At 38.8% G+C, this 20,566-nt stretch overlaps 1 protein-coding gene across 1 annotated transcript; it reads right to left on the minus strand.

Moving 5' to 3' along the window:
• Positions 1-1,419: 1,419 nt before the first annotated feature.
• rcc2 (regulator of chromosome condensation 2) lies at positions 1,420-19,077 on the minus strand. The gene is made up of 13 exons (XM_084721983.1): positions 18,938-19,077; positions 17,445-17,659; positions 16,676-16,769; positions 13,211-13,354; positions 12,898-13,029; positions 12,509-12,597; positions 10,639-10,753; positions 9,826-9,992; positions 7,885-8,065; positions 7,517-7,622; positions 5,221-5,293; positions 5,001-5,078; positions 1,420-2,519 (listed from the first exon to the last, which is right to left on the minus strand). Exons 2-13 carry the CDS (start codon positions 17,643-17,645, stop codon positions 2,415-2,417), a joined length of 1,485 nt encoding a protein of 494 aa, XP_084578109.1. The 5' UTR covers positions 17,646-17,659; positions 18,938-19,077; the 3' UTR covers positions 1,420-2,414.
• Between the last annotated feature and the right edge of the window lie 1,489 nt (positions 19,078-20,566).

Raw genomic sequence — 20,566 nt, forward strand, 5'->3', positions numbered from 1 at the left:
TATTTTTTCAATTTACTCGGTAAAACCATAGGATGTGGATTAAAGCTATCAATAAGTTCCATTCGCAAATAGAAACTGATCAGTGCATTAATCAGTGAGTAATAGACAGGACTAGGGCTGCACAATATTGGAAAAAACTTACATTGCGATTTTTTTTTAATCCTGCGATATATATTGCGATATGAAAAAATACAGGAATTTTCACCAGATGACTTGAATAGCACTTTATGTTATGCTGCACTGCTGCCATCTTGTGGATAATTAACCTGCACTGATCTTGTGATTCACTCCATATGCAGGGGCGTGGTCTGCTTTGGCAAACTGATTAAGAACGATTGTGATTGGTGGATTGCTGCACGCAGTGTGTGTCAGGTACCCTTGAAATTAGATGAGAACACGTTTAGTTCATTTGCCTCCTACATTGCAGGACCTGCAATGTGACTGTTGCGCACATGTACATTGCGATGATGATGCTCAAACGATATATTGTGCAGCTCTAGACAAGACTCCCTCCACCTGTTCCTGAACACAACACCATGAAATACACATTATGGCACTTAAGAAATCATTATAAATTAAATATAAAAATTAGAGCTGCAAGCAGTGTTGGATGGGCCCTCACACCCTGCCACCAGTCAGGGCCTATGGTGGCCCCATTGCTTAAGTGCCAACCAGTCTGAACGCTGCAGAAAGGAGTTTGATGGCAGTTCCTGTCTCCACCAGGTGGCGCTATGACTATGACTCCTGATTGTCATGTCATGTCACTCTTATCAAACACATGACATTTGATGCCAACGGGACCATTTGCACCAAAGTGATAGCAATTTGTGTTTCATGGTGAGACATCAACACTTGATGCCACGCCCCGACCATGACTTTCAATGCTGACAAAATCGTTTGACTTTTGATCATAAACTAATCTTGATAGCAAACACCGCTTTTGAAGTTCACTGGATAAATTCTGTAGAAGGGGTTTGTTAAAGAGCAACATGTGGAAAACACTAAAATGACCACTTAATTCAAAATGGCAGACTTCCTGTTGGGTTTAGGCCCCAAAAGATTCTTTTGTTCATCTGACCATAATACATAAACATACTGATTTACATGCATGTCAGTGAAATGAATCACTGGGACTGATTTTAGGGGGCGAGGCCAAACCATTTTGCCATCACTGAAAAACCATGACTTATAGATTTTCACCACAATCGAATTTTGTGCCAAGTTTCATGGGCTACCGAGCAAGTTTAACCCCTCAGAAGAAGAGGACAAAGACAAATAATAATAAGAAGAAAATATATACGTAATCCAAGCAAATCTAATAGGGTCTTTGCACCATTCAGTGCTCAGGCCTACTGAAAACTGACTGGTGGTATACTATGAATGGTAGCATTGTAGCCAAAATGGACAAGAGAAGAAATCAAATTCATGTGAATCTTTATTTAACCATCTCAATGAAATAAACAATTTAACCCAGAGAAATGTCACCATAAAAAAGGAATGCAGTACAAGAAGGAGGAAAACACCTCTGCTGTTTTTTTTAAAGGACATGCCTTCTTTTCCAGCACACCTTTCCACACATTGCATTGTTGGTTCTAAAAGTTCTGACCTGCTTGTGAAACCACTTTAAGCACTGGAATAGTTACTATTATTCAAATTCACAAAGACATGAGCTAGCAGACACAGTGGTCTGGGAAGGACTGAGGTGTGTATCCTTGATCCAAACACTGAAAAAGACAACAAAAGGAATGTAACATTGAGTGGAGTGCACTAACTCAGAACATCACGTTCCAAATCCTGATTGTAATCTGTGGCAGCTGCACTTACATGTGCTCATACTGCCATATACACTATCCTCAACAACACAAACAAGACTTCCATATCCTGAACAATACATGTAGAAAAAGGCACAGGTATGGAGTATTGGTCTTTGAAAACCCCTCGATAGAAAAAGACTGAGGGTCCTGTGGTAGCACCTGTAATGTGACAATGTTCTCATTTCAAATACTGCAACAAATAAAACAGAACAAGATACATGAAGACATTAATGTTTGGCTGTATTACAAAATAGAAAAGGGTTTTTGGAAGCACTACTCTGGAAGGTGTGAAGTGCTCGGAGCAAACTCTGTGTGAAGTGAAGGTATCTTGACAGTTTATTGTGAGAGGTGGACCATCCACCATCCACCATGGATCTGTCCCTCTCCAGTCCCGTTTTCTCTGATTTCAGTGTCCAAATTAGTGTAGAGCTAGTTTGCTGGTAACTGAGATGTATGGATATCCTTCGGACTTGTGAGTGCCTCCCCTCTCCAAACTCAACCATTCCACTGGTATACCACCAAGACCAGCAGATGATCCTGCTGAGCACCGCTGGTCTGTGCTCCAGTGAAAAGGGTTGAGGTGTTGCCATGGAGGCCCCATCAGATTGTTCGGGGGTTGTATTCAGGCAGTTTTTTCAGTCTCTCCTTTTCCTGCTCAGTGTCTTGTCTGGCAATGACCAGAGAGTGAGAGTAGCCCATCACCACCTGCAAAAACACATAACACTCAGTAATCCTTTTCAAAAGATCAGTGCATTTTGTTACTTCAACCTTCAACTCTGACAAAGCATGACAAAGTTTCAGATTTTATTCTGTGACCCTCTGGACACCAGGTTAATGGTAATTTTCCACTCCACTACATTTCAGAGGGAAACATTGTGCTTTTCACTCCACTGCAACCTTAAACATGTACAGCAGTAAAATACAATATATAGATTAATTCAACAGTGATGCTAATACAAAAGCATCATATATAATGTTAAAACGACAAAATAACAGGGACATTTTACTGCCCAAACATACATACATTCTTTACTTGAATTAAGGATTGCATTTGAGAAAGCAGCCTTCTGACTGTCATATCAATCCACATAGAAAAGTTCTATTTTAATTTTAGTTCATCGGCCATCTGTGAATTTTTCTCCTTTACAATCGTATCGTAAACTGTCTCAGAAATTCCAGATCAGTCTGGCACTATGAGGCATGTCCAGTGTGCAGAGCCTACAGAGCATCATATAATTTCTAATTAATAATAATTTATTATATTATTTATATTATTATATTTTTTTTATTTAATTTATTATTTATATTTTATTATATATTTTTATATATTTTAATAATAAACAATGAAAGTGAATGGTGACCAGTTTTCAAATCTAAAAAGCAACAGAATAAAAACATAAAATGCCCCCATACTGCTGGTCGGGTGTAATCCAAGTTTCCTTAACTCCCCACATGCCAAGTTGACCAAGAAAATATTATTTACACCATGTTTTTAGCCTGAATCTTCACTGTCGATCCTCAGCTTGGAGCCAAGTTCACGTGCACATGCACACTTTCTGAACTGGGTGTGTGTGGTGTGACAAACAGCATGTTGGGACTTGGATTACACCAGACAAGCAGTATGGAGGCATTTTATGATTTTTTCCAGTTGTTTTATCAGCTTGAAAACTTGTCACCGTTCACTTTCATTGTTTGGGAGATTCTGCAATTGTGAAACCCCAGCAGTGTTTTGTGGACTAACAAAATAAACTCAACCATCAATCGATATGAGGGTGGGTACATAAAGACTGAATTTCATTTTTGGGTGAAATATCGTGAGTGAGGTTTACAGGCTGCAGCTTGAGCTCTCTTTGAGGCTTAGGGTGCAGTCATCTTGCAGCCGTTGTAGCTGCTGCATACACCGTTGTCCCCTGTTTATTAGTTTTATTAATATTGAATGTGTCACATGTCCAAATTATACCAAATTTGACACTGCACTTTGAAATTTGAAGTGCACCTGCTAATTTCAAAGCAGATCAGATTAACGATTCATGAGATAGCCAAAAGACATACAAACAGACAGAGTCCTTGCTTTATAGTTAGATACAGGACATGGTCTACCACCTCAAGATCCGATCTGTGGAGGTAAATAACAGGGGAAAACTTTTTATGCTTTTTTATGACTCCAAAAATTACAAACTGAATAAACACATCACAAACACTAACGGAAAGTATTTTGGAACATAAAATGATAAACTTAAACTACAATGCATCATGGGCATATGTAAATGAGGGCTGAGTCTTGGCACTCTATCTGCAGCACATGTGAACCTCACAAGTCTGAATCTTACAGCGCCCCACAGTGGTTGAAAGAAGCCATGAACATTGAACAAGCCTCCAAGATGGTGAAAAGTCCCAAACACAGTCTGTCAACATCAACTGACACAGAACTTTTGGTAAGACACCTTTAATATGTACTCATATGCTGTTGAATTATAAACAAGTTGGTTTAGGCTGCTGAATTGTTGAAACTGAACAAATCACATCACTGATTACTGACTATGACTAGTTGAAATGTTTTATCTAACATATACATTAGTTAAACTCCCACTGTTCAGAGACTCATAAAATTTGTGTTGTTGAAACTGAAAACCTGTACAGGCCTACTTTTTTCACACAGATAATCCACAGGAATTGATAAGTGAATCGATAAAGAATTACATCGAAGCAGAATCGATAATGACATTGGTAGCAATAAAATCTTATCAATTCCCATCTCTAGATGTCACTGAGCTGCTACCTTTGAAGCTTTGAATCCATTTTAAGCACAAAAATAGACGATCAAAGCCTCATCCATCAATCACTGCTAATTAACAAATGTTAGCATGCCAAACTAAAGAACATTTTCAACCTTGTACCAGCTAAACATCGGCATGTTAGCGTGCTAAAAGAAGCATTTAGCTCAAAGGAGCCACTGTGGCTAAGTTCAGCCTCTCAGAGCAGCTGGTATGATTGTAGACTTGTGTTTAGATTTATCCCCTCAAGCAAGCCTTTTCAAAAAGTTTACCTTCCAAACCTTAGTGCGAATGAAAGGCCAAAACAAAACAAAAATAACTGCATTTTCAAATCTAGATGACTCACAGTGGAAACATGGTGTATTCACAGTTCCCCTAATTAGGAGCTAATCATAACTTCATGTTAATTTACCTGTTCAATGTAGATGCCATCCAAGGTCTTGACCTCCTGAGCAGTGGTGGAGGATTTGGGTTTGTTGTCTCCATATCCCTGAAATGACAAGATACAATCTGCGCTGAGCTCCCAAATCTCTATCAACAGCCATTTTTATGTCAACAGTTTTGTATCATTTTTGAATGAAGAACAGTTTATCCTATAATGATGAAGCCATTACTGAGGCCTCAGTTCTTACCAGCTCTCCAAATGTGGGTGACGGACCCCAGCTTATCGTACTCTCATCTGCAGCAATAACAATGCTGCTCTTCCTGTTAAACACAAACACACTTAAACTCTGCATAGAGAAAAAGAATTATCTACATGAATGTAGATCTAGGGATGGAGACTAGTAAATCACTTGTCACTAGCCATCCCCTTCAGGACTCACTAACTCTTTCTCTAGCCAATTACATACTTGCATGTGAATAATTATTGATGACAGCACACAATCACCCTGTGTAAACACTGCAACATCTCCCAGTATCTAGAGAACAGGGTCTGTCTAGAAAACATTTTCTTGTTGCTAAATGACTGTGTGTACATGTGAGAGAGGGCCTGTGGGGTTCCCTCTCTTTTCTAGGGCTCATTTTCCAGGACATTTTCAGTGATTATCTAGCTGGTTTGACAAACGAGGATCTCACCTTACACTAATATGTTCCTCTCTCTGGAAGTCTGATTCGAAAGGTTGCACATATCTATAACTTCTATCTATGAAATCATCTCTTACATGCTAGAAATTACCCAATAACAAATTGATCAGAGAATAATGAAAACACTATTCTGTCTATTTGTCATGAGTCAAGCAACTTTAAAACAGTGTACACTTCATTTCCTATTAATTCTTCACAATTGAAGCAGTAAAATAAACAGGTACCTGACAGTACAAACTGGGACACAGGAGAGAATCTAAACTTCAAACTACAGAGAGAAGGGCTCCAACAGATCACAAAACTTATGGTTCAGATCATATCACAGCACAAAAAAGCAGGATTAGGATTAAATTAATTTAAAAATGCACTTGATAGAGCAGCCTCTCTGTCTGTAGTTACCACAATAATAATGGTAAATATAATAATCATCATCATCCTCTATAGTAGTATGATACTTCTAATACTATATTCTACTATAATATGCTTTACTATAATATATATATACCAAATAGTATAATATAATACACTCTATAGACTCGCTGAATGTCCTGCCAATCAATTAATAGCCAATCAGCAATGAAGCCTGAGTCTCAGACAGGCAGAGACACAGAGCTGCACTGGTGAGTGAGAAGAGCTGTGTAAAAGTTAAGACAGCAGAAAACTAACAGTGATAGTAAAACTCTATGTACAATATACGTACACTATGTTGATTAAATTTAGTCCACAGTTCACATGCAGGCTGAACTGTGGGGGTTGATCTCTGCAAGCCACAGACCAACAAATATTGTTACACCACTGATAGAGTTAAAGGCTACAAAAGTACTGAGAGGTGGCTACACAGAAACTTTCCAAAATGTCTTTCTCAGGAGTCATGTGGGACCACTAACCATGATGGCTACCTAAAACAAACGTCCCATCAATTGCTCACTTTCCCCTAAAGTTCTTTGAGGGAGACTTTATTTTCTACGACATAACAGCTGTCTGACGACACCTGTATCTTACTGGTACCTAGTTCAACAACTAGACTGGAAAATGACACTTTTAAAAACTCCAAATGAGAATGGCGAAACAGGCTGCTAGTAATGCTTACACAGCTAGCAGCAGCAAGATAGTTAGCAACGTCATGGACATCACACAGAGCCCCGAGGTGGGCAGGCCGAGCCCTACAGCTATGAATGTCCTGACAGAGCTACAGACCATTCTGGAGAAGGTTTTGTGTGAAATGGCCCAGGTACGCAGTATTCTGCAGGATTCACAGGTGGATGTCTCAATGGTGAAAACAATGCAGTCCAAAATGCAAAACAGCCGTCGCTGATCTCAATGACAGGCTGGAGCAAGCGGATGCACAAATTATGGATTTGGGAATAGAGAATAGGCAGCTTGATAAAGAAGCTAAAGCAAGAGCGCAACGTTCTGAGAAGCTTCTGAGGGCAATACAGCACATGGAAAATAGAGACACATCTTCATCTTGTGGGTGTGAAAGAGCGCTCTGAAAATGGCAACCTTGAGCAAAGCATCTTATCAGAAGCACTGGCATGGATCTTTTTTTACATTGTGTGTTTCTTCTGGAAAGTTTGGTTAAGTTCTTTTTTGGGGGTTCTGCAGAGACTTGAGTTTCTTAGCGGTATACATTTATTCTTTTTTATAGCGTCTAAAAAAAAACTTCATAATCTGCTATGTTTTAAGAGTAGTCAAGCATACAAGTACTTTAGATATGCCAAAAGTCAAGATTTGTTCCTTGATGAGCTGTCCCCTCAGGGCAAGGAAATGAAATGTCCTCCACACAAATGAAAAGACACACACCATGACAGAGAGCAATGAACAAGTAATGTTAGCACTCACCCACACGCCAGACTGCGGATCTTCCAACCACACAGATCCTGCACAGCTTTGGGGTACATGGTTGACTCTCTGGAAGTGTTTGTCACTCCCCAGAAAAACAGCCCCCCTGCAAATACAACACTGATCAGACATCTACAAGTACAAAAACACAGTGGCATCATTTGTTGTACAAAGTACTTTGACTTGACTTTACAGTTGGTATTCAGTATTTTCAGCCTTTGCTTGAAAATCAGCATAAGTTAATCTATAAAATATTAGATAATAATTAAAATATAAAAAAATATATAAAAATCTAATACAAAAATAAGTGAGCCTATGTGAGTGAGATATGTTGGAAATTTTACATCATCAATATGGTCTCCTCTTACCCATTTCACTAACGGCGAAGGAACACTGGTACCCTGTACAGATCTGGCTGGCACCACGTCCAGGGAAGTCAAACAGTTTGACCAGTCGGGGAACCATCTCATCCTTCTGCTCCGTGTGACCCAGACGGCCGTAACCACCGAAACCCCAGCTGAACACTCGCTTTTGAGAGTCCAGCACCAGCTGCAAACACACACAGTTTTAATGTTCAGTATGAAAGACAATGCACTTATAGGTTGGGTATCGTTTGGGTCTTAACAACTTCAATTTTGCTAATCAATTCTGGTTATTAATGACTCCCAATTTCAATTCTTTAAGGGGCTAGGTCACAGCAGGTCACATGCTTATTTCACTGTAACTGGAAATTATGATGATGATTGTCATTTTTCACGAAAAAATACTTCATCATACCAATTTCACAAATGTGAAAATTTTATTTTTCCTTTTAATTACTTAAAATTTTCATTTATATCTGAATTAGGATATCTGGCGATACCAATACTTTGCCTACACCATGCCCAATTACCACTATTATTTTTATTATTATTGGTATTATGTGTAAGGTTACATGAAGCTGAAACAGTTTTCACCTGGAAGCTTCATCTGGGAAGCTTGTTCAGTGTTCGTGGCATTCTTCAAACACTGTGGGGCGCTGTAGCATTCTGGCTTGTGAGGTTCACATATGCTGCAGATACCAGTTTTCCCATGACGCATTGTAGAGAGTTTAAGTTTGCCATTTTATGTTCCAACATACAAATGTCACTTCCTGTTTATGTTATTAATATGTATGTTCAAAACATGGCGGTGTATGTTGGTGACTGTAATTTTGCTGGTATATAAACTTTATAGTTGGCAACATTACTGTTCGGACTAGTATATTTCACCGCTCCAGTTGGATGTTAAATTGGTAACATTCTCCCCAACTTCAGGAAATGGCATGGAGCACGAGAGGAGGGACACTAGCACTGCTGGCAGAGAAACATGGACTGCGTTACCCTGAGTAATGTAGTCCTTGGTAATGCAGTAACTGCAAAGTTTGCTTTTGATTTCAATTACTGAAATTGAAAGCTCACTTTGATTGATTTTTGACTTAATATTGAATTTGTAACACCTTTATGATAACAATATATTTCTGAATATATTTCTTGCCTTTTCCCTGATGGGCCTGAAAAAGTCGGTAAATTTGTTGCTAGGTGCTTTTTTAGAAATAAAGGCGCCAAGAGGGTCTGAAAAGTCACAAAATCTGGCAAGAAAGTCACTAAAGTTGGTAACGAGTTCAATAATTATGTGGTTGATAAACAAGGTGGAGTATTTCCAATCTGTGTGTACGGTATGGCTTCTCCAGCACTGGCACAGTTCTAAAAGAAAGTATGGCGTATGGTCTGGCTGTGCAAAACTATGACAGCCAGTCAGTTGCCAGTTAGTTAAATAGAGAAGCTGAGCTCTGCTTTGTTCCGATTCTCCCACTGTCTGCGAGATGTCTTGATTGACGTTGGCTGAGCAATTTTATATTCCGCACCAACATGCTGTTTAGCACAATGAAACAGCAGATGATTTTTTTAATGTCCAAAATTTAAGTCCAAATGCAGTAGTATGTGAACGGCATCATATTTACAGAAAGAAAGGAAGGATATCATGTGCTTCCTCTGAGACACACAACAACATTCTTTCTTTATACCCTGGTGACAGACTGTGCCAGGCTGGAGGTTGAAGGGAACAGGTATGATAGATGAGATGGAGGTAGAGAGGAGTTTTATTTTGTGAAACGTTTGTGTGTAAGATGTTCTAAATGAATAATGTTGAAATTGAGAAGTTTGGACTTTTTCTTACAACTTAAATTACATTTTTGTTATGACAGAGATTGAAATCCCTAAGGTACGGTCAGGTATCATATCTGTTCAAATGTGAACAGTACTCAACCATATTAATCAGTATTTTCTCACTGTGTGATTAGCCCCACAGGCCACATCTCGGACCACCACGTTGGGCACAGGCATGATCTGACCATCCTTGGACTTCTCAATAAAGATGGCGACACGGCGAGGGATGAGCTCACAGTCAAACTCAATGCGCTGGGCACGAGCTATGAACTTCCCATCACTGTTGTGACCTGCAGTGAGACAGATAAGGGTTCAGTTTTAAACAAGTAGAAAGACATCAGAGAGAATAAGGCAGATACCAACGTTGCTGTTGTTCAGTTTGAAAAATCTTAATGTCGGCCAATACTTACAGCACTCTTAAAGGGATACTTAACCCAAAAATGAAAATTCAGTCATTTTCTACTCACCCTCAAGCTGACTGAAGGTCGTGTTTAGTACGTTTGAAAACTGGTCACCATTCACTTCCATTGTTTGGGAGATTCTGCAACACTGTTTTCCTGTGAAACTCCAGCAGTGTTTTGTGGACTAAAAAACTAAACCCGACCTTCAATCAGCATGAGGCTGAGTAGATAATGACTGAATTTTCATTTTTGGGTGAACTATCCCTTTAAAGTTGAAAGTTCACGTAAAAAAATTAACTGTGTAAAAATCAACTTGTCAGCGCTCTCTGATGGATGAACTCTTTTTTTTGCACATCTGCAGGTGCCGCTGCCCATCTGTGATAACCTCTCTTTGTAAAACTGGCGTCAACTTCTTGCATTGGCTTCCATCAACTATAAGCAGAATATTCTGCCATTTGTCGAATTAACCAATCACTGTGTTACTAAAACACACTTTAAACAAAGCTGACATGTTAAAAACAATAGACGAGCTTACCCAGCTGTCCGTACTCCGGGCAGCCAAAGGAGTACAGGTTTCCTTTGCAGTCCACCACCATGCTGAATTCAGCACCACAAGCCACCTTCACCAGGGGTTGGCCATTGTATGAAATCTAGCAGAAGAGACAGAAGGTTGACTACAAATATGGCAGAGGGGAACCCTGAGGCCTTCAGAGAAGGCCTAACATATCAGTATTTCAAAATCTGGATTTAAATATATTTTGTTTAATTCATTTAATTATTACACTATTACCATCTAATTCTAATTTCAACCTCATTTTCTATCAACTTTGCTTCAGAAATGAACAGTTTACTGTCCTGAAAACAGCAAAGTAGAGTTGTCCAATCAGATTTTTTTTGGTGTTCTTGACTCTAGGCAGAGAAAGGTCAGAGCTGGCTCACTCATTGGCTAGGACGTCATTACCAGGACAGAAGGCCACAGCCTGTGTGTTTGTTTAGAAAGTGGCAGGTGAATTAACCAATCACATTTTGATTTACAGTGTGTGAGACCAAAAATAATCCTCTCAGGCCCTCCTGAAGGACAGTTGAGACCAACGCTGCTACTAGGTGGCTAACACGATAGCGCTGCCTTTTTCAAGGCAGACTTTTGCAGTGTAGCAGAGCATCCGCAAAGGACTGTGTTATTTAGGAGACTGAAATTATTCTCGTCCCCTGGTTTGTTGGAAATCAGTTTTCAGACACTGGAATCTTCTTTTTTCAAGCTACTTCCATCAGTGCAGCACAGCAGACAGAGCTGTGTAGACAGAAAAAATAGAACTGGAGATCTATGCTACATGTAAGACAACCGGGAATGAAAAAAGGAAATCCAGAATGATTCATATAGATTATTGCAGCAATATCAAACACAAACTTAATTATAACTTATCAAACAATAGAGATAGAATAAATGGCAATTATCTACTCACATTTGCTTTCAGCTGCAGTAGTTAAGTTATTGCTCATGAAAACGCAGTATTTCCTCATTATGCTGTTTCAAAATAAAAGCTTTCAGATTACAAAATAAGGGGGACTTTTATTGTGAAGAATTTATAGGAAGTAAAAGTTTATCCGTTGTTCAGCCGCTTGACTAAATACGAGCGCTTCATCACACATTCAAGCAGCTGCAAACTGTGTTATGCTGGGCTGCAGCAGAATCAAACTCAATCAAGCAGCACATGTGGATGAAAAAAGGAGCAAAAGAGGTGACAAGCCTTTGTCATTCTGCACTTTTCATTCACTCTCCACTAAAAAGTGGTGAAAATAGCACATCCACTTGGGTGTTGTGTTTACATCAGTGCCTACTGGAGCTGCAGACAGAAAATATCCATGTCTACTGGTGAAATCATTTGATATGGGGGTGAATGCCAACTATGCTCTTTCCCACTGAAGAAAAAAAGCCAGATGTCAGCAGGTTCTTTGTCCAGTGTAATAGCGGCTTGACCGACAACTTTGGTACAGGTTCACTTAAAGTGGATTAACCTTTAAAGGGGACCAGGCCAGCTATTCTCTTTAGTCACACGCTGCTGCTGCTCCTCCTATGCTCAGGAGATAACCACACCCCTTAATTCCAGTTAAAAGACTGTCACAAAGAGACTCTCGCATCTTTTCTTGTCATGTCTTTATTTTTTGGCATCGGATTATGTAAATGGCATCAATAAAATCCTAATGATACCCATCCCTTGTTTAGATAACCAGTGCAGGCTAGTTAGTTCTTTGCACTGTTGATACTGGTTTCTGTCATGGCAGTGACTGTAAAAACCTCTGTGGCACAGATGTAGCTTTGAGCACTATTATTGTTGTGATTACGACCACAGTTATGGCTGTGGCTGTTATTACACTGTGTGCTAGGTGTGGTGGGGATGGCTTACCAGTGCTGGGCTGAGGACTGCATCAGTCTGGTTGCCTTGCCCAAGCTGGCCCAGCTTGTTCTCACCAAAAGAGTATGCAGTACCATCCTCTGAGGACAAAGACTGGCATCAGCAATCACAGCAGCTCATACTGACTCTCACATTCTGTCCACTGTTGTTTACAAGACATTTAAAATTACAAAGCAATGAAAACTGAATTCCATCATTTTTGGAAAACTCCCAATGACAACCAATAAAATCAAACAAATTTTGTGTTGAATTATTATGAACCCAGGGTATGGTGGTTTTCATTCCAAACAGTTACCACAACAGATGATTTCACTTAAGAAACTGAATTAGTGAATGAAACCACAGACCCCTGGTGCTAACGCAGATCATGTTCAGCCTACCTGTTAGAGCCAGGGTGTGATTGCGTCCACAGGCTGCAGCAACTATCACATGATCTGCTAGGGCCTCGATCAACTTGGGAGCCTCCAGACGCTTGGTGTCCCCGTGACCCAGCTGCCCTTTGTCATTACGACCTGTGGAGGCCAGGGATGGATGAGTTATTCCACTCTGGACTCAAACACTGACAAAAACTTGCATACAAATCCATGTACAGTCTGTAACCAGAGCTGTATTTGGTGGGTCAAACCTATTACCACTGGGGGCATGGCTTTTAGGAGGAAAATCATTTGCACCTGAATGCAGCATGTTACTTACCCCAACTCCACAGCTTGCCCTCAGTGGTCATGAGGAGACTGTGTGCAGCACAGGGACCAGACACTACACAGCTAACCTGGACATCATTCAGACAACCATAGCGGTGAGGACCCCACAGATTCTGGCCCAGGTTGCGAAAAGCCGCTGGAAACACAAAGACCACAAATCAAAGCATTATGATGATGATAATTTTATACACACGCACCTGTCAACACCTGTCTCAAGCAGGGGTGGAAGTTACTAATAGCAAATACTCCAGTTCCTGTAATTTAGTATGTTTGGGTACTTGTACTTTTTTGAGTAGATTTTCCAGTTTGTACTTTACTTATACTTAAGTATTCATTACACCATGTAATCTACTTAGTTACTTTTAAAATTATAGTTGAATACCAAGTACTTGAATTGATATTAAAACATTTCATCTGCATTTCTGTAGCTAATAAGGTGATCTGATCACACAAAGACCAATGAAAACCAGGACATAGAAATGAAAAAATTAACACAGCAGCAGCACAGGTTTGATGGATGGAGGATGTTAATGATTAATTTGCATCAAGAACTTAAGCAATTAAAGAAGTATCCATGAATATTTAATCTATAGTCTAGAAATGGCTGTAATTGTACCTCATTCAACATTGTTTTGTCTGGAAGAGACATCTGTTGAATAAGGAAACTAAAACTTAAAATTAGGAGAAAAAAGACAAGCAGGAAAAAATGAGAAAAAGTTAAAAAAAATTGTATCTTATACATTATTATTGATTAATCAATTGTTAGCATTTTCAACTACTAGTTTAGGAAAAAACATAATCCAACTGACAGCTGTCTTCTGACTTTTTCCTCGCAGACTCTTACCTGACTGATTGCTGTCAGTCGGGTAAGGATGTCTACTCTTCACACCTTGTAAAACCTCTTACTGAGGTGCTGTCTTCAAATGCCTGCCCAGATTCAGAAGCCTATTTACTTATTTTATGATTTGATATTTATTGATTTTATTATAATTTTGCTTGCTTCATTTAAAGGCTTAATCTGGTGAAGTTTTATATTATCTCATGTTCAGAAACCACCACTGAATGTAATTGCTAAAAAGTAATGTGTATGTATCAAAGCCTGATACATCTTCTTCCTCTGTGCCATAGTGCTCCACTGTTGTCCAACAAAACTATTAAAACACACTAATAAGCCACAGTGTTGCACTAGGTGACTGCTCATTATCATCAACACGCTATCTTGACATAATCACACATTCAGTCTCCACTCATTTCAAATGGAAAAAGTGTGAAAGTGTGCTACACTTTCACAAAAAGTGCTAAAAAAAACTTAGTGAATTACAAAATAATTATTTGAATGTGTTTTTGTGCTCTGGTAGGCACAGTATCTCAGCTCCCTAGAGGTGTTTTTTTTTTGTCTATGCAGCTGCTCCTGCCGATACCCCCAACCCCCCTCTAATCTCACAGCAGATTTATCAGTTTGTACCAGAGAAGTGAGGCAGGGATTTAACAAGGCAGTGCACAGCCTGCCCCAGGCATCAGTGGACCAGCTGCAGTGGGGCAGCACAGAACATGCATACATATGAATAGACATTACTGTCACAATAAATTAAAGGGATGTCACTGGCTAAAACACTAATGTGGCCTGTGCCCCTCAAACAAAGAGGCGCATGTATGCCCACCACGTGGTCATCCTTACATTCTCTACTGCAGACACAGGAAAATCTGATCAATCTGTTATTGATTGTGTCTGGCTAGCACCAACATCTTATCTATATACCACAATCAGGGGTAAGAAAAATACATAAGAATAGACAATCCATAAAATCAAGTCAAAACCTCACATTGTACCCTCTATCTTAGTTTAGTTTCATAGTTTCATTATCTACTCAACCTCATGCCAATTGAGAGTTGGGTTTATTTTGTTGTGAATGTTGCAGAATCTCCCAAACAATGGAAATGAACAGGAACCAGTTTGCAAATGGAAAAAACAACTGGAAAACATAAAATGCCCCCATATTGCTCGTCTGGTGTAATCTAAGCCTCCTAAAGCCCCAACATGCTGTTTGCACGCCGTCACAACTTCGGCTTCAGGAGACTTATATTACAACAGATGAGCAGTATGGAGGCCTGTTTTTTCCCAGTTGATTTTTAAATTTGGAAACTGGTCACCATTCACTTCCTTTATTTGGGAGATTCTGCAACACTGTATTCCTGTGAACCTCCAGCAGTTTTTTGTGGACTAAAAGTAAACCCGACCTTCAATCGGCATGAGGGTGAGTAGATAATGACTGAATTTTCATTTTTGGATGAACTATCCCTTTAATACAGATATTACCGAAGATCTTCCAAAACTCTAAGAGGACAATATTCACTACACTGCATCACACCTTAATGAGGACCACACTGACTAAAAAGATTAAGCATGGATGAAATATATGAGATGCCAGATCATTCACACACACACACACACACACACACACACACACACACACACACACACACGCGCGTGTGTGTATATGTGTGTGTGTGAATGATACACACAAATAACTACAGGAGATTCCATTACATCATTCTTCATTTTAAAACATAATTTGGAGCATCAGACATTAATTTATTAATACATCAATTTACTAATTGGTCAATGGCAAAAAAAAAAAAAAAATACAACATAAGCCCCTTACATCTGATAACATGTTGTCAACATGCTGTTTTCACATGTTTGCAATACATTTTAGAGATGGTTCTGCTGTAAGAAGTGCAAGGTAAATACATTTAATTGATTAATTGATTGATGCTATCCATGTAGCATATAAGGAAAATGCAGTGCTTTCAGCGGACGTCTTCATGCTTAGTGCACAACTGTCAAGTTGCTACCACTGGTGTTTTCCAAAGTAGCCCAACTAAAAGAGGGTGTCCCCTGGCGGCACAGTTCATAATGTGTTTTTTTTAATTAATTATTTTGCTAATATCTGTCAAACACTGAAGGTGACTCTCCACTGTCTACATGACAGGACAATCTCTCAGCTGAGTGCATGCACACAAATTAAGCATGTGACAGCAGGACTGAGACAGACAGTCAAGTCAGATTTTATTTAGATAACCCAAAATCACAAATCGCCTCATGGGGCTTTATAGTCTGTACAGTGTACACCACCTTCTGTTTCCATTATCACTGTTATGAAGCAGAGGCCAATGGTAATAAAAAGGTACAATTAGCAAATCACAACTAGCTGGCTGGACTTACATGAAAAGTTGGCTATTTGGCCAGCAGCTGGTGCATATGGAAATCTGTGTCTACTGATTTTCTTCTCTTCCATGTCAAAATGTCATTGTTATTGTGAAAACACACATGGTAATAAAGTATAAAAATAAAAAACTCAGACACATCAGCATACAAATGAGGTCCCCGTAATCAGCCACAGGTATCTGCCCTGCTCTGGACCCACCCCAGCTACTCGATATAAAAATGTTCTACCTTGTTGTTTGGGCACCTCCTTTCTTCCAATCAAATCCCAGTTGGTTGCTCCAAAGATGAGCAGTTGACCTTTTACCTTTGGACACTCAAGTTTCTGTAGAAAGGACAAAATGAGGTCAATGACTTAAAAAAAAAGACAGCTCAAATTATTTCAACAGCTGGATCAAAAACTCTGTCATATGATTGCAGAAAAATACTGAAATTGGGGACATGCTTTTTTGCTTGAAGACATGCCCATTTTTATTCTTACTTGATGAACAAGGACATTTTAATCAACATACTGCAAGAAACTATCTTTCTGCAACTCATCCTTGTAGACACTTTGAACAGAAGTTTCTGCAAGACACTGAATTGAATATGAAAACTCTTCTTGCAGAGAATATTGCATTTTATCAGAGAGCAGATAAAAGCTGTTGAAGAAAACTAAATTCCATGCCAAGGGTCAGCCTGTCCTTTGGGAGAGAGGAAACAATACTCAAACACAAATACATGACCTGGACAAAAAATATGTCTGTAGTATTTGTACTGTATGTAGCTGGAAGTCATTGCTATGTGGTGTTATTTATTCAATATTCTTACCTCTTACTCTGTCAGAATCATGAGGAGGCCCTCAAAAAATATATTTTTTTCCATACATAGAAGGGATATTGTATAATAGAAATTAGAACAAAACAAAAATAAATTAAAGAAACATTCGAAATTACAAACATAATTATGATTATTTCTTAAAACAGCTGATTAGAGAAGTTTTACAATGCATCAAACCCACTATTTTCTCTTTGACATCATCTGCCACAGTGACAGGCTGGAGACCAGACTTAGCAGAGGGCTTGCCAGGTTTCTTGTTGTTCTCCTGTTCGTAGTCAAATTCATCGTCACTACTGAAGTCCCTCTCTTTCCTTTTGCCGCTGGACCTCTTCTTTTTCATCCCACCATTCCCTGAGACATCTGTCACCTTCTTACGTGGCATTTTTCAAACAGAAGCTGTTTTTGTTGGAAAGAGGCAGTGATCAGTTTATACAGGGTGCAACAATAATGTATGAGTAAGACTGTAACTGTACTTGATCTCAAAACAATGAAAATGCAATGATCAAGGGAGCTGTTGGGCCAGAGCAAGGAAAAATATTCAGAACAAATGTGAGGTATTATCTACAGCATAAAAAATTCTAAGACAAGAATAGTTTAAGTAAGACTGCATTACTACAAAGTCTGAGTTACAGAATCATTCATGTTTGAAGAGTAGCACAACACAGTAAAACAATGAAAAACAACAGAAAAACAAAACAAAATACAAAAACAAAAATAAAGTAGCCTATGTCATAATGAAGATGCTCCACATGAAAGCTAACTCTAATATAAATAGATAACACCAAATCATAGACACCGACTATAACAACTCACGAGCAGACTATGGAAGAATGGACGTTATTGAAGCGGTAACTATCACACTTCTGCTTTTCGTTCAGTTCAGTTAAGTTAAAGTGAACAAATTAGGCTTGTAAATACACACTGAAATTGCTACCGACTAGATTTCTGTATGTGTCTTTAAATTGGCTAACGTTAAAAGAAGCAAATTTACTATATTGTGCGACTTAAGTAACGTTAGCCCGAGCCCTATGGTCAAGTGTCAATATTTTTTTATAAAAAAATAAAAATTAAAAAAGGCCTTTCATTTCAAATTGCTTTCTTCAATGGTAGGATAGTAAACAGCCAGTGGAAACTAGCGACACAAACCGAAAACAAACAACAAATGAAAGCATGTAGACTAACTACTACCGGTGTTCGTCTGGTGGCTAACAGCTAGCTGCTAGCTTCATTAGGCTAAGCAGCGAACCGCTGTCGTTCTTTGTTCACATAATGGTCAGATAGCAAGCTAGCTGACGTGCTAACACACAACTTGTGAAGTAATATAGTTATGCGCTACACAAACAAGCGACACAAAGTTTGCATGCTATACACAAATGACTCATTCTAGTTAACCCGGCTGGGACAAGTTTAGAGTTCGGCGCAAAATTGGTTAAATAGCTGAGTGATAGTGTTCACTAACGTTAAGCTAACGTTACCTCGCTACACTAAGCTAACAGGAATTCTAAATAAAGACACGGACACTAACGTTACATGAAACGATGCTAACCTTCCAACAAAAACTTTTTTCAATATTTTCTTAATTGTACACGTCTTACGTTTACCGTACGTACAACCTCTGTGATTTCAAAAATATGTTATTTATAATTCGAAAAAGCTAAGAATAAATAAATGTACCGGTGATTTCCTGATTCAGCAGCTCTCTGCCCGTCTCCGGTTTGATTGATTTGAACAAAAGAAGCTGCAGTCTGCTTTCACACCACGTGGTTTGCATTAAGTATTCATACAGGAAACCAAGCAAGCACTCCAACACTCACCAACACATACAGCTGAGCTATGACGTAAAAACAGAACGTTAATAAAAACAACTGGACACTGGCACTGTAAAATGAACTTCAACTAAACTGACACAAATAAAAAGTTTTATTGAAACTGAAGAAAACTTCTATTAAGAAATGAAACACTGGCATCAAAAATAACCAAAACTTGGAACAAAGTATAAATGCGATAAGAAACACCCTTGTTCTGTTTTGGATCATGCATTTACAATTGATTAAAACCTGGAATAAAGAAAGAATGTAACAGCAAAGGCTTTTGTTCAGATTTTGACCATGCCCATAAAAATATACCAATTCTTGGAATAAAAATAGAATGTAATAGCACTCTTTGCAAAAAACATGAATAGGGTGTGCCAAAATATTGTTCAGTATTATGTGCAAAGTTGCATTAGGTCTTTTGTTTGTTATGCAGGAGTGAGGAGGGATTAAAGGGATAGTTCACCCAAAAAGGAACATTCAGTTATTATCTACTCACCCTGAAGGTTGGGGTTTATTTTGTTGGTCCACAAAACACTGCTGGAGTTTCACAGGAAAATAGTGCTGCAGAATCTCCCAAACAGTGGAGGTGAATGGTGACCAGTTCCCAAATGTAAAAGACAACTTGGAAAAAAAATAATGAGATAAAATGCCCCCATACTGCTCGTCTGGTGTAATCCAAGTCTCATAAAGCCCCAACATCCTGTTTGTACACCATCATACCACACACCTCAAGTTCAGACAGTGTGCATGTGCACATGAACGTGCGTGAAGCTAAGTGTCTACGGTGAAAATTCAGGCTAAAAACATAGTGTAAATAATATTTTGTGGTCAGCTTGGCATGTTGGGGCTTTACAACTTTACCGTCACAACTTTGGCTTCAGGAGACTTGGATTACACCAGATGAGCAGTATGGAAGGGTTTCATGTTTTTATTCTGTTGTACATTTGGAAATCTGGTCACCATTCACTTCCATTGTTTGGGAGATTCTGCAACTCTGTTTTCTTGTGAAACTCCAGCAGTATTTTGTGGACTAAAAAACTAAACCCAAACTTCAATCGGCATGAGGGTGAGTAGATAATGATAATGAATTTGCATTTTTGGCTGAACTATTCCTTCAAAGATTGGGGAGAAATATCTGGTAATGGGTTTAGATGAAAATACTTGGTCAAACATCTGTGAAAGAAAACATTTTCCGTTTACAAGTAACAGTATCAAGGATACTAACTTTAAGTTCATCCATAAATTCTTCACTCCCATACAAAAGCATAAAATGTCTAAATATAATACACCCAACAGTCCAAGATGCAGAAATGCAGAAGGAACATTCATACATATGTTTTGGCAAAGTCATCTGTTGAAAAGCTTTTGGAATTCAGTTTACTCAGTCACTAAATCAGTTCCTAAAATATAATTTAATAGAAGTTCTTCTTTGTATTTATTAAATGATATGCCAGCTTTCCAATGAGATCCAAAAAATGCAGAATATTAA

Source organism: Lutjanus erythropterus, chromosome 6 (assembly GCF_056507025.1).
Source record: "Lutjanus erythropterus isolate fLutEry1 chromosome 6, fLutEry1.hap2, whole genome shotgun sequence".
Classification (NCBI taxonomy): Eukaryota; Metazoa; Chordata; class Actinopteri; order Lutjaniformes; family Lutjanidae; genus Lutjanus; species Lutjanus erythropterus.

Bases quoted from the DNA above. Each gene is read 5' to 3' on its own strand.
- rcc2 (XM_084721983.1), bottom strand. From the start codon at position 17,645: ATGCCACGTAAGAAGGTGACAGATGTCTCAGGGAATGGTGGGATGAAA. The intron at 12,598-12,897 runs GTAGGCTGAACA...CTTTGTCCTCAG, and splicing joins TCACACCCTGGCTCTAACAG to AGGATGGTACTGCATACTCT. The intron at 9,993-10,638 runs GTAAGCTCGTCT...GTCTCACTGCAG, and splicing joins CCCGGAGTACGGACAGCTGG to GTCACAACAGTGATGGGAAG.